General features: G+C 46.2%; 1 protein-coding gene across 1 annotated transcript; it reads right to left on the minus strand.

Moving 5' to 3' along the window:
- Nucleotides 1-1,286: 1,286 nt before the first annotated feature.
- Nucleotides 1,287-4,705, minus strand: AGTR2 (angiotensin II receptor type 2). The gene is made up of 2 exons (XM_075106491.1): nucleotides 4,590-4,705; nucleotides 1,287-2,890 (listed from the first exon to the last, which is right to left on the minus strand). The coding sequence occupies exon 2, from the start codon at nucleotides 2,815-2,817 to the stop codon at nucleotides 1,699-1,701; it is 1,119 nt and encodes a 372-aa protein (XP_074962592.1). The 5' UTR covers nucleotides 2,818-2,890; nucleotides 4,590-4,705; the 3' UTR covers nucleotides 1,287-1,698.
- Nucleotides 4,706-12,802: the final 8,097 nt, after the last annotated feature.

Here is a 12,802-nt window from a genome sequence, read left to right on the forward strand (position 1 = left end):
CTAAGTAATTAACAGTTTGTCCTTCCAGAAATATCCCACGCCCCAGACAGTATTAGCTCCTCGGAACATTTTCAACAAAAACATTCCGGGGGAGACGCATTAGCAGCTCTTCCACTTTCTGGGACAAGCATCTCTCCAGCTACATACCCCACTATAGAACATCAGACCAGGACAGGGAGAAGGGGTTATTTGTGGTCAAGCCCCTGTTTTGCCAAGTTTGGCATAAACTTTTCATCTCACGTCACTCTGAGGTTGGCACATTTCTTGCATAATCCCATTTTCACAGGCACCACTGATGAAACTTTCCCCCTCCCTAGCAGCGAAGGACAGCTCCTGCACCAGGTTCCCACGGCTTCCAGGCACCAGCCAGTATTGGGACTTCCAGGGAGGCCAGACTCCTGGTTACCCAACCAGCAGGTATAATTTCTGACCCATGGCCCCAAAACTGCTAATGCAAGCCTCAAGGGTAACTTGTCAGAGAGGATTCCCTGAAGCTAACAATCTTTCAGTCACCCTGGGTTACCCAGCCTGGGAACAACCTGCTGGCAGTTAAGCAAGGTGCTCACAGGTTCCTCTTTTAGACTGAGCCTATCAAATATGATCCCTTCTGAAGGGTCCGAAAGGACCGGTATCTCTCTGTCAAAAGAAAATTTCAAATAATCTGCAAAATCAACCTCAAAGTAGAATCAGTATTTGCCATGTACTTCTTTTTTTCCCTCTTTTTTTTATTTACAAATGAGTAGACTCCCCTACCGAGATGTGGGTAAGTCTTAGGAGTCACACCACGGTTTTGCTTCTGGGTATCAAGATGGAGTCATTTAGGTTTTCTGTACACAGTACCCCAAAATTACAGTAATAATTGACATTTAAATGGGAAAAGTCTAGACAATCGACAAGTCCTTTCCCGAAGGCTGCTGGGCAGTGCATGGAGCTCAGCATGCCCACATAGCAGTGGGACATAGCATGTTCTCGGTTCCTGCGACATTACTGTCAAAAGTGACCACACTGAATCAAAACAAAGGACCATCTGGCCTGCGAACCTGTTACCTGCTATGAGAAAGGTATAAAAGCCTGCATGTGGTTGTACTTTCCCTCAGAAATGCTCTCCTGTCTCCAGCAGTTTGAAGAACTGTGTCTCCACCTGTTCTCAGGACACTAGGCCTGAGCAAGCAGGAGGTATATTTGATGCATTTTACACATGACATCTCTAGCCATGTATTTAACAAAAATTATATATATATATATATAAAAATATAAAATAAGGGTCAAAATATTTTCTTACAGATAGGTACAGAAGTGCCTGCACTGATTTATTTACACATTCTCTAGTGAGAATCTCTTTTAGAAAATCAGCTTAGGATATAATACTCAGCACCTACACAACTGTAGTTTTTGTGCAATGGTCCTTTGGTATATTTTGTCTTTTTGTGTTACACTTAACACCCGCCTGATCTCAGCCACACACAAGCTGGTATTTAAAATGTCATCAATATATTTTTTGCCAGAATCTTCCTTCTATGTAAAACTCATTGTGTGCTCATTGCGGAAGGGAAGGAAGAGTAAATCCCCATGTATGAGAAAAACAGATTCTCCTTTAAACAGCTGGTGAATGAATGGGCACAAAATGAAGGGAACATGAGAGAGGAGCGTCACCACTGCAGGCACAGCCTGACATCACCCCACATGATGCTCCAGTGCCTACAGCAAGGACTCAGGCCCCTCTTCCCTGCCCATGGGGGTCTCGGCATCTCTGAGGCAGCTCCCTTTCCTCAAAGAAGAGCTCTCCTGATGGCTGTTGAACTGATAAACTCGTCGCTTAAACAAGCGATGGAGCTTCTCCTGGAACTGGTTCCCAATAAAGCAGTACAGCAAAGGGTTGATGCAGCTGTTGGTGAATGCCATGCAGATCCCAAATGGCAGCGCTGTGTCGATGCTCTCTGTCACGTCACAGTTGCTAATGATGTTCATATGAGCCAACGCATCCAAAAATGTTAAAATGTGGAATGGGAGCCAGGAAATTAAGAAGGCCACAACAACAGCAGCCACCAGCTTTAGGACTTTGTCCCTCTTCTGCTTGGTTTTCCCAAAGTCCTGTGCTTTGAGCAAGTGCTTCCTGATCCAGATGTAGCACGTGGTGATCACTGTCAAGGGGATGAAGAAGCCGAGTGCGTTTTTCAGGAAGGCTGTGGCCACAGACCATTTTTCATAATTTTCATGAGGAAAGGCCATAATGCAAGCATTGACCCCCAAACTTTCAATGTAGTGAGTGTCACGGAAATAAAAAGTTGGGAGGGAGGACAAACAGGCAAGGCCCCACACAAGCAATGCTATAAAATAAGCTTGTTGTGGAGTTCTTCTTTGAGAGCGAATAGGATAGACAATAGCATGGTACCGGTCCATGCTCATGCATGTAATGAAAAATATACTCGCAAACATGTTCAAGCACAGGACAGAACTGGAGATTTTGCACATGAGAGACCCAAAGAACCAGTTATACCCCTGTGCGTAGTAGGTAGCCCAGAAGGGAAGGGTGGCAAGGCACAGCAGATCTGCCATGGCCAGGTTGAAAATGTAGATATTAGCAACTGTTTTGGGGCCACTGTGGCGACAAAGCACCACAACCACCACACTGTTGCCAACCAACCCCAGAACAAAAACCACAGAGAAAAGTGCAGGAATTAGTGAAAACTGATAATCTGAAGAGGCAAGTGGGCAGGGAGCGGAGGAGCGCAATGCAGCCGATGAGTTTGTCAGTGCTGTATAGAGGACTTGGAGAGTTTCTCTGGTGGTGACGACCAGGGAGTAGTTGCTCTGCATGTTGGTGCTGGTGGAAAAGGAGGTTCTGCAGGAACCTCATGTGCTAGCAGCACTTTTCTATCACATTGCTCACCTGCAGATCAGAAACCGCGTGTTAGGCATGCACTCTGCAGCCATCTTAGCCCTGGAATCAGTCACAATAAAATAAAAACCTTTTAAAATTATGTCAGTAAGCTGAGTGCTGAAGTACCATGTAACCCTGCTGGACTCCTTTCCTCCATCCCACTGACAGCCCTAGGGAGGTCACCACACTTTTTAATTAGCCTGGCAGAGAAGCAAGCAGCTGGGTTTTATCTGTGATTACAGATGGTGCTTTCTGTGGCCAGCAGAGCAGAAAGATTATTGACTCAGGAGCTGGAGGTACTTAGGAAACTTCTGTGACCAAAGGCAGCACAGAAATTCCTCGTGATCCTTTTCTTAGCTTTCTTAATCTGTTTCCAGCACTCTGCGCAGCTAAAATACTGTAGAAAGGCAGCACTTACCAGTGGGGATCAGGTATTTCACACCTGAGCATCTCCTGGGACTTCACAGGCATGAAAGCAGCCTTTTAACCAGGCTATTAGGAAAGCAAGCTTTGACTTTTTTTTTTTTTTTAATTCTCAGGGCTGGATACAAAGACACTGAAGGGTCTTTGCAAAATGCCATTTACTGTCAGAGTCCTTGTCAAAGCAAATCTGCATCTCCTGCCCTCATGATGGTTTTTAATCAGAAGAAATATTTTCAGTGCAGATACAAGCAATAGGCAGAGTCAGGTACTCAGTCCTTGCAGGCATTGGATTTAACAGTAGTATTTGCCATTCATTTAGAAAGATCAGGACTGGGTTTCAGTAGGGGAAAATGTAGCTACAAAACAGCTAAAATAGGAGAGTTAATTGACAGCTCTGTCTTTGTTCCAGTCCAACAGCATATGTCTGCACTCTAAGCAGGGCATTTTTCAAACTTTAAGACTTTATAGTCAATAAAGAAAATATCACACCCAAATATTTTCTTTTACATAATAGAAAGAGGCAATTCCTATTTAAATCCTTATGGAACCAACCAGGCATTTAAGAATTCTCAAGGGGCCCTAAAAACCACAGAAATTTTGACCAAGACAAGGCAACGGAGCTGGGTAATGATCTGTCATTTAACAGAAGGCAACTGATCATTTCAAACCTATTTTTTCTGTATTAACAATCTAGTATACCATAGCTAACCATTTGTTCAATGAAAAATATGCAATATGCTATTTTGAATATGCTGACAAAAGATTAATTTTATTTATGTTGTCTCAACAATAATTCTCCTATTGAAAATTCAGTCGGAGACTATTAACGCATTTTTCTGCAGAGTGATGGCATTTAAAGTCCCAAATACTGGACCACAAGCCCACGTTCTGTAATCAAACAGGTCTTAAACCAGAGGAAAGCTTTTTGTATGGGGACAACAATGATTCAGGAGGGCGTCTGGAGCCCCATTTCACCCTTAACTCTTATGTCCTGAATCCCTCACTTTAACATACAGAAGCTGAAATCACAGAACTAGTCATAAAACATTACAAATCTGACTTAGACCTAAGTAGAGGGACCACACTATAATTCATTTTAGCTACATTCTGACAACAAGGTTTCATTGATAGACACGTTCCCCCCTCTACACAGGAACAACTGGTGGCTTAGAATCGGCTTCTAAACTAGTCATTCCTGCTATTACTTAAGACACAATGAGATATTTTTTCACAAATCAAATCAAATAAATGGAAATTATGCTCTAACAGCAGATAGAAAACATACCTCTCAAACCTCATATTTGCCTGGATGTAGCTCTAGAATTACGTGCTCCTTTTTTCCATTTTCCTTCTAGCGAGTATCACCACCAGCAATCTGCTCTCTCATATCTTCCGTTTTCCCACTGGGAGACTTTAACCTACATAACTCGAGAACTGAAATATGAACGCCTGCCAGCTTCTTTTCCTTTTGGAAGCAAAACAGCTTGAGAAGCCCCTTTCCAAGGCCACGTGAACACATGCAGTAAATCAGGAGAGAGGAATAAGACAACCAAAAAAAAAAAAAAAAAAAGAAAGAAAAAGGAAATTCACACAAATATCTCTGCGAGTTTCTATGGCAGCTCTTGGGCCAGGAGCATACATCCACATGCAACCCCCTTCTGCTCCCCAAGGGTGTATATGCAACACATGTGAGCTTCCATGCAAGGATTCACGCATCTCTAGAGTGTAGGGGGGTTCCCATGCACTCTGTGGAGTCCCAGCACTTGCCAGCGCATTTGAGAGTGGAATAGGCTGTTAGTCCTGGCAGAGCTGACCATAACGTGAACACACAGAGACAGAAAGTGGAGGAGCATCACTGCATTCACACAGCACTGCCTGTGCAAGGGGGCTAATTCTGTCTCCCAATTAGTAGGACGGGAAAGCCACTGCCCAAGTCCTTACAAAGACTTGCACACTGCTCGGAGGAGGGCAGCAGGACAAGTCCACGTGGCAGGGAGCAGGCTTGGCTCTGAGACGGCACCGGGGTAGCACATGACCAAAGCGAGCAGACTGGCAAGACTGTGTGCTCATGCCAACTTCCCATTCACGCAAAACTGTGTTTTTACATCTGCTTCTTCCTTGCATCACATGCTCCTCCTGGTCCCAGCCTCCTCTCCCTGCAAAGAGCTCCAAGGGGGCTGCTGGAGAATAAGCACTGGGGCGAAGTAAGCATCCCTCAGCCTTAAACATTTTGCACTGATACCCTGAGCATGATCTCCTCTGCAGCAGCAGCCTATCTGCTGGGGACATGCGTGCTGTGCTCCCCGGGCAAGGCTGCACATGCCAGATGGAAAGCAACCACAGAAGTCCCTGCCAGAGAATGTCCCTTTGCCGCAGCCAGGTGCTGCTGGCTGGGTGTCCATCACCAGCCCGGGCTGGACCCAAGCTCATCCCATTCTTTGAACACCAGCACAGCCTTACAGTGAGGGGTATCCAGCCATGGCATCTTGAGGGAAACCCCAGTGCCTGCCCTTGGTCTGGGACTGTGCAGCACACCAGAGGCAACAGGCATTGCAGGTTCTATAACCAGCTCTGCATAACCAAAGGGACCCAGAAGAGAGATGAAACAGGGAAAATAGCCTTTTACTAGCATCTTGAGAGGAACCAAGAACTGAGCAGTCTGTGGAGGACAAACTCACCTTTCTGTCCAGTGATGCCTTTGACCCAGAGAGAGCTGCAGAGAGTGATGGAAAAGTTCATCAGCAAACTCATATACATCCCCTGGAGGAGAGCCCTACTTCTCAAGGTGGGGATAGGAGTCCTTGGCAGCTTTTGGCTTTATCTACCTCATATTAAGAGTCCAGCTCTTGGCAACTTCTGTACAAAAGGACACTGTGTTATTTAAAGAAGGGGACTCCCACGTAGCATTTTATTTATCACAGTGCAGCTGATTTACTGCTTCACAGACACAATGACAAAGCATTCAGTGGTCAGGACTGTCAGGCTGCAAGCATGCACAGTGCCTGTGCTTGGGGCAAGCACTGGAAGGGAAAGCAAGCTGAAACAGCTCAATGAAATGCCATGTTGAGAGCAGATAAAACTACAACCACTACCAGGAGACTTCTTGTTTTGTTCAGGAGGCATTAAACAGACAAGGCACCTTCTAGAGACAAGCTGCAAGAACTCTGTCCTTTCTTCACACAAAACATCTACAAAGCAGGTCAGTAGGAGCACGTGGGGTGTGCAAGTGCAGGGGTCATGTGTCCTACTGCAAAGGGGAACAAATGTGCCTTTTGCCACCAATCCCACCTGTACATACCCTGCTTTGGGAGCAGAGGACTGCTGGCTCTCAGGTGAGTGACCTGAGACATCAGCACTCACTCTGACTCATATTCATTCAGTATTTTACTAACAATATGTGAAAGGACACCCTCAGCCAGGAATTCTTGCTGGTAGTTGCTTTGCACACAAACGACCGGTGAAAGATCTTGCTACATCCTTCATCAAACATCCAGCGTACTTTGTAAGCAGGGGAAAAACTCAAGTGCATGAGAATGTTTATTTTACAAAAATAACACACACAAATTGTTTAGATTTAAATATAACTTTTTCCTTTCCAGATGCACTTTTAATCCACACAGATACTGACTATGATTATTCTGTTCTACCTCTAAAACTGTTTGAAACTTTGTGCTGGATTCATAACCCTTAGCAGATGAGAGATGGGCCTGATGCACCTGGTGCAATGGGGGGTGATACCTCAGGCTGCTCTTTGCCAAATCCTGCTCCCACTCTTGCCCCACCCTGCCCCACCGGTGCTCGATGCATCAGATTCCTTATCTGATCCCGAGTTCTCACTTCAAAGCTCCATTTAGCCAATGTACAAACCCCCTCCCTCTTCTATTTGCTTCCACTCTTTCTTTCTTTCTTCCTCCCACTGCTGAGCGTTACCTGCACACAGATGGCTGTGACATATAGGGTACGGCCGATACGGATGCCCAAGCTGTCCATGCACAAGCCAACCTTGTGCCATGTAGTACTGCAGCTGAGCTAACGCCCCCTGAGCTCGCAGGACATGTTTGTCCAGCTTCCGCAGCTGGGCTGGTAAATCCAGCACATGGATCTGCTGCATCGAAGCCCAGCACACAGCGTAGCACAGGGGCAGATTCTCTGGCCTTTTTACTGTTTATCTGGCTGCAAAGTTACAAAAGCTGGGAGTTTTCAATACAAAAAGACTTGTTTAATGTTTAAATGATGAGGAGTTAGTGCTTCCTGGGGAAGGATTTTATGCATGTCTTTTATACCAAGAAAAAAACGAAATCACAATTCAAGAGAAGCAAGGAATTTTGCTGCATGTTCACATGCAGCACTCAGGTTCACCTTTCTATCCTCAAGCCCATGCACCAAAAGAGGTCACCAGAAGTGTTTAAAAAACAAAACAAAAAAATAAACCAAAAAACATGAAACCAAAAAATGCACCCACACAAAACCACACACACACAAAATTCACACAGCAGCTTCTGATCAATTGTGCAACTTAAAAAAGAAAAACAGAACAAAACAAAACCAAAACCAGATTAATGCACCCTAAGTCCTAGGTCTTGGTTTTTGCAGGGAAAATCCCTGCTGTCAGGGATGGAATATTCTGAACAGGCAGCGCATCCAGCCGCGCCAGTAGACTGTCAGAGCCAGCCCTTGAGGTTGAACCTTCCAGCCTGCCAAATCCTCAAAGCAATGTGGGATTCAGATGCAGACAGTATTCATGGACTTGATTTGTTCCTTTTAGAGAAAGCAAGAGGGGAAGAAAAATCTCTCATAAATGTGCTCCCCAGGATGCATAACCCAACCTAAGTCAGTATGGCTCTGACCCCTTTCATGCTGATTTACAGCAGGATGCCCTGACTCCCTGGTTCCAGGGCTGGCGGCAGGAGCTGGGGACCAAGCACCCACGCACTGCTGGGGAAGCAATGATTTCTATCTTGCCGGATGGTGCATTTGCATCGTACTGAATGACAGGCCTTTCTCACACATACACCGAAATCATCCTGCCTGCAGCTGGGTTTCCCGAGCACTCCATAAACTTTTATATGCATTCCTCCTTCCTGCATCTGTTTGTTTAAGGGTTTCTTTAGGGATTAATTGCTCAGTCTTGCAAGTAAGATTGGATTATCTACTTCGTCCTTCCCCAGTCCCAGAGCTCTTCTGCAGAGAAGGCTACTTTCATCCTTTTTTGGGGTCTTAGAGAGGAAAGCAGTTGTGAGCAGTGACAAGTTGAAAATTGATGGCTGAGGCAGGGAGTCCTGCTTGCCCCCAGCATCCATGGCTCCTGACTTGGCATGCTGGGTCTTAAAGCTCTCTCATGGACCTCTGAAATGTGATCAGTTCCAATGGTGGGTGTCTGCAAACCCAGTGTTTCAGCCAGGAGTGAAAACTACTAGTATTTTTAAAGGGAAGACCTTGGTCAGTTTTTCACTTTCCCTCCTGGACCCACAATTTCACATGGGAGCACTGAGCAGGCCTGGAAAAAGCCCTGCTTTTCCACTTCACAGCAGCACAGCAGTGAACACAAGGGCCATCCAGCCAAGACCCATTGGAGTACAGTATCCGAGATCTCTGGCCCCATTCATGTGCTGGAAGAAGTCAGTTTTTGAAGCAGTTCAGTGTCTAGAGTGTGGCAGAGGCAGTCTGGAGGGAAGGTGGATGCCCTTTCCACCTCCCACTTGCAGAAAACTTTTCCAAAGCATTTCTTTTATGAGATGTTTGTGTTTAGCCAATAGCACTGCCAATTCTGAGATTATCCTCCATGACATTGTTTGTTCAAATAATTGGCCATAAGCATTTTACAAGTTACTAAAAGTAGTAAAGAAAACAAGCCGATAAGTGACTTTGAAAACATGCTGCACTCATTGCTATTAAAGGCAGTATGTGCACATGTGCCCTGGCACCACTGCCTGCTCCTGGGGGAGCACTGCAGCACTTGGCGAGAGCGCCGTTCCCAAGCGCTGCACAGCTTCGAGCCGTGGCCCCACCTAAAGACAAACCACCAGGCACCAGGGCTTGCTCACAGCGGGCAGAGAGCATAAATCCTGCCGATGCTGTTACGGCCGAGGCACAGCATTTCAGCAACTGAGACCTGCTCAGCCAGATCGCGATGGGAACCCACATTCAGCTTTCTTAAAGGACAATTTTTCATCACAGGTAATTTTCTCCGCTCACTTCTCCCAGAGCACTTGCTGTGATGAACAGCAGAAGTGAAGCCATTGATACCTACAGCTTGTGGGAAAGAGCTCCCTCCCGTTTAACTTCTGCTTTATTAGTATTAAGATATGTGTATACAACCCAGCATTTCGAGGATGTAGGTGCATAATTCACATTTCTTTTTAGGGTCTCAAAGTGATTTTTTAGGACGAGCTAGGACTCCGTGGACAGTTTTAAAGAGCTACAGTGTACACAGGAGGTCTTTTTCCAGAGATCCTTGAAAAAAAAATCTTCCTTCCTTTGCTGTTCTGAAATATACTCACTGCAAGCATAATTTCCCACTTTTTAAGTGTTTTTGTCAGGAATTTCTCTTATGTACCAAAAAATGCTGAGTTGCACATGAAAGAAAGTTCATCAGCTAGATAAAGCTTTGGGGAAGTCAGAATATTCCTGACACTTGGGTATTCCAACTTATTTAATTCTCCTTTTAATCAACAAAGCTATTAAATGATTCTGCTCACCAGAAAGCTTAAAGAAAGCAAACCTTGCTCCTTTAACTCATTAGACTAGCAAGACCACCCCGAAGTAGATATTTGGACTGCTTGTATCAAACCTGGATCCTGTAAAGAGAATACAGCTCCTTAAAATCTACAGTATGAGGCAAGGCTCTTGACATCAGCTACAAACAATTTCTGAAGTGGGTGTGCTGGGCTATAAATCCCAAACGTCAGATAAATCAGTGACTGAAGAGAAGACAAAACACAACCATGGTCACGCAAAGGGTGGAAGGCATTTTAACAGAAGACCTGCAGTGGCTCAGCCTTTCTGTTAAAGCCGGAAGGATGAGCCACCTCAGCCAAAACACATGATGCACTCCAGAAAACCCTCCTAGCAGATGGAGTGAAACAACCAAAATTCCAGCAGGCAGAGCACAAAGAGCTGAGCCTGGAAAAGTCAGCCCAAGAACTGAATGCTCATAATTGAATGGATAATAGTGGGAAAGTATTTGTTAAAAAAGTAGCTAGAGAGAAAAATCACGTGGTGGTTCTTCTCAAGGACCATGTCTTTACCTTGTCTCTGCAGCATCTGATGTGGTAGCAACTCTGGCTACTGCTGACGGCAGCGATGATGCTCAGGAGCTGAATAGGCAATTCTGAGCACTTCTTGCAAAGGAGCATTGGGCACTGCAGTGCACACAGGCTCATTATCTGCAATCATTATCTTGGATCAACACTCAGCCCCCAGCAAAGGTTTAGCTCTCCGCAGTGTTGAGTGATGGTACACTGCTGTGTTGCTCCCACCCCAAGGGCAGCTGCAACCAGAGCTGCCATCAGTAAGCGGCCCAGGCAGCAATCACAGCAATCCTGGCAAGGCAGCTGCCACCCCCGTGCACTGCGGAGTCGCTACAGGGAACAGCTGGAATTGCCAAACCCATGACAAAATGTAAAAATGTGGTCATTTTGATATGTATGGGCTTCCTTGGGCCTACAGGCTCTGAAGCGAGGAGACATTCTGCAGCTGTGTAGTCCTGTTTCACCACTATGTTTTAGTCCAGTTAAGCAATATCTGGCAACAATAAGCCATAAGAGCTGCATGCTTTTTGCCTCTGAAAATTTCCAATATGAAGTCAAGGAGAATTAGAGAGAGCACTGGGCTTATCGTGGCAACAACTGGGCTAAACATGGCAACACTGCTGTAATTACAACCAGAAGTAAAGCGAGCCTGTGTAGAATAAAAACGACACCAGAACAAGCGATCCATCTTCTCCAGCCTGAGCTACAAAACTTCAGCTAAAGGTGACACCATTCCTAGCAGACACAGAGGAGCTCACTCAACTTGCGCAGAGACCAGCAGAAACCTGTCTCCTTCACAGGGATGCACACGTAAAGTTGTAGATCAATGGATATTCATAGCTGTGCTGCAGCCGGAGGCAAGAGAAGCTGTGAAAACGCCAGCTGTGGGACACCCGTCCAAAGTGATATCCTCAAAGGAGTAGTCTTAGCTGAGCCAGGAATACAGAAAAGAAAGATTGACCCACCAAAACCTTTGGCACGGCCCCAAATGCGAGTAGCTGGATAGGGTGAGCGGTGCATGTCTCCACCTTCCTCCGGGGCTCCCAGGACAAGCCGCTCGGCAAGCTGCTGTCATCACTGCTCTCAGGGTGAAAACCAGCTTTTGGCCCCTAAGGGGCCGCAAGGCCTGTCTAACTAAATAAATGATGTTGTTTACAGCTAGACGATGGTCTCCATTACACAACATGGCCATCCCAGCCAAGGTTCCAGGGAAAATCTGTTCTTTAGGGGGTAGGCGCTTGAAAAATGAAGAAAACAGAATGAGCTGAAGCCAATACAGCCATTTAACAGCACAGGAAACCTAATCTTCTTCTGCTGGGAAAACAATGGATCTGCAAATTTGTCCAATTCACACTTACTGTTGGACATATATATTTGGGTTTTTAGCCATTGCCTGAACAGAGCTGGCCAAGTAGGGGAGAGAAAGGAAACACAAAGCTGCTAAATATGAAAAAAAAAAGCTGAGATAGAGAAATTAAGAGTAGGGAAATGCACCTGAAGTGAGGGGCTGAGAGAAGGTGCTTCAAATACGTTAAAACATGAGAACTCCAACAGAGAGAAGCAAGGGGGGAAACAACATTTAAAAAGAATGAGAAAAAAAACAAGAGCAGCAACTGTGTCACTGGTTGCCCTGCTGATACATCACCTGTGAGGCCTGGGTTAGCCCTCTTGGCACTGTAAGCAAAACAACCAGCCTGCAGATCGCTGATCCCTGGCTGCTGGGTGCATCAATCAGCCTCCGGACTGCACTTTTCCTTTGCTCTCTGGATATAGGAGGAAAACCAGGGAGGGACCCCAAGGACATCAGCTTTTAGAGACTCAAGCCCAGTGTCAGCTGCTTAGGGACATCTTCAGACCTGCTGGAGGCAGGCAGCGCCCTGGGAAGGGCAGCGTGCCCTTGGGGCGCTCTGCATTTTGCACATCTCATAGATGGTTCAGGGCTTGTCCCGAGAAGAAGCTCCACCAAGACACAGCACTCCCCCCCCATTTTCCTGGCTGGCAGGGAGCATGAGGCTTGCACAGCTCCCGACAGCCTCCTGTTTTACTGCAGGGGAGTCACAGCCATTGACAGGGGCACGCTCAGGGCTTGGTTGCAGCTCCGCTTCCCTCTGCATCCGGGTCACGGCCTGAACCCAGGGCACCTGCCAGCATGTGCAGCCACACCAGGGTGAGAGCCCCCCGTCTCACATCCGGATGGCAGAGCCCCTCTCAGCTGCCTTGGCTGAAGCCCTAACTGGAGAGAAGTACA

The sequence above is a fragment of the Phalacrocorax aristotelis genome, chromosome 11 (assembly GCF_949628215.1).
Source record: "Phalacrocorax aristotelis chromosome 11, bGulAri2.1, whole genome shotgun sequence".
NCBI lineage: Eukaryota > Metazoa > Chordata > Aves > Suliformes > Phalacrocoracidae > Phalacrocorax > Phalacrocorax aristotelis.

Coding starts and splice junctions, on each gene's coding strand:
- AGTR2 (XM_075106491.1), bottom strand. CDS start 2,817: ATGCAGAGCAACTACTCCCTGGTCGTCACCACCAGAGAAACTCTCCAA.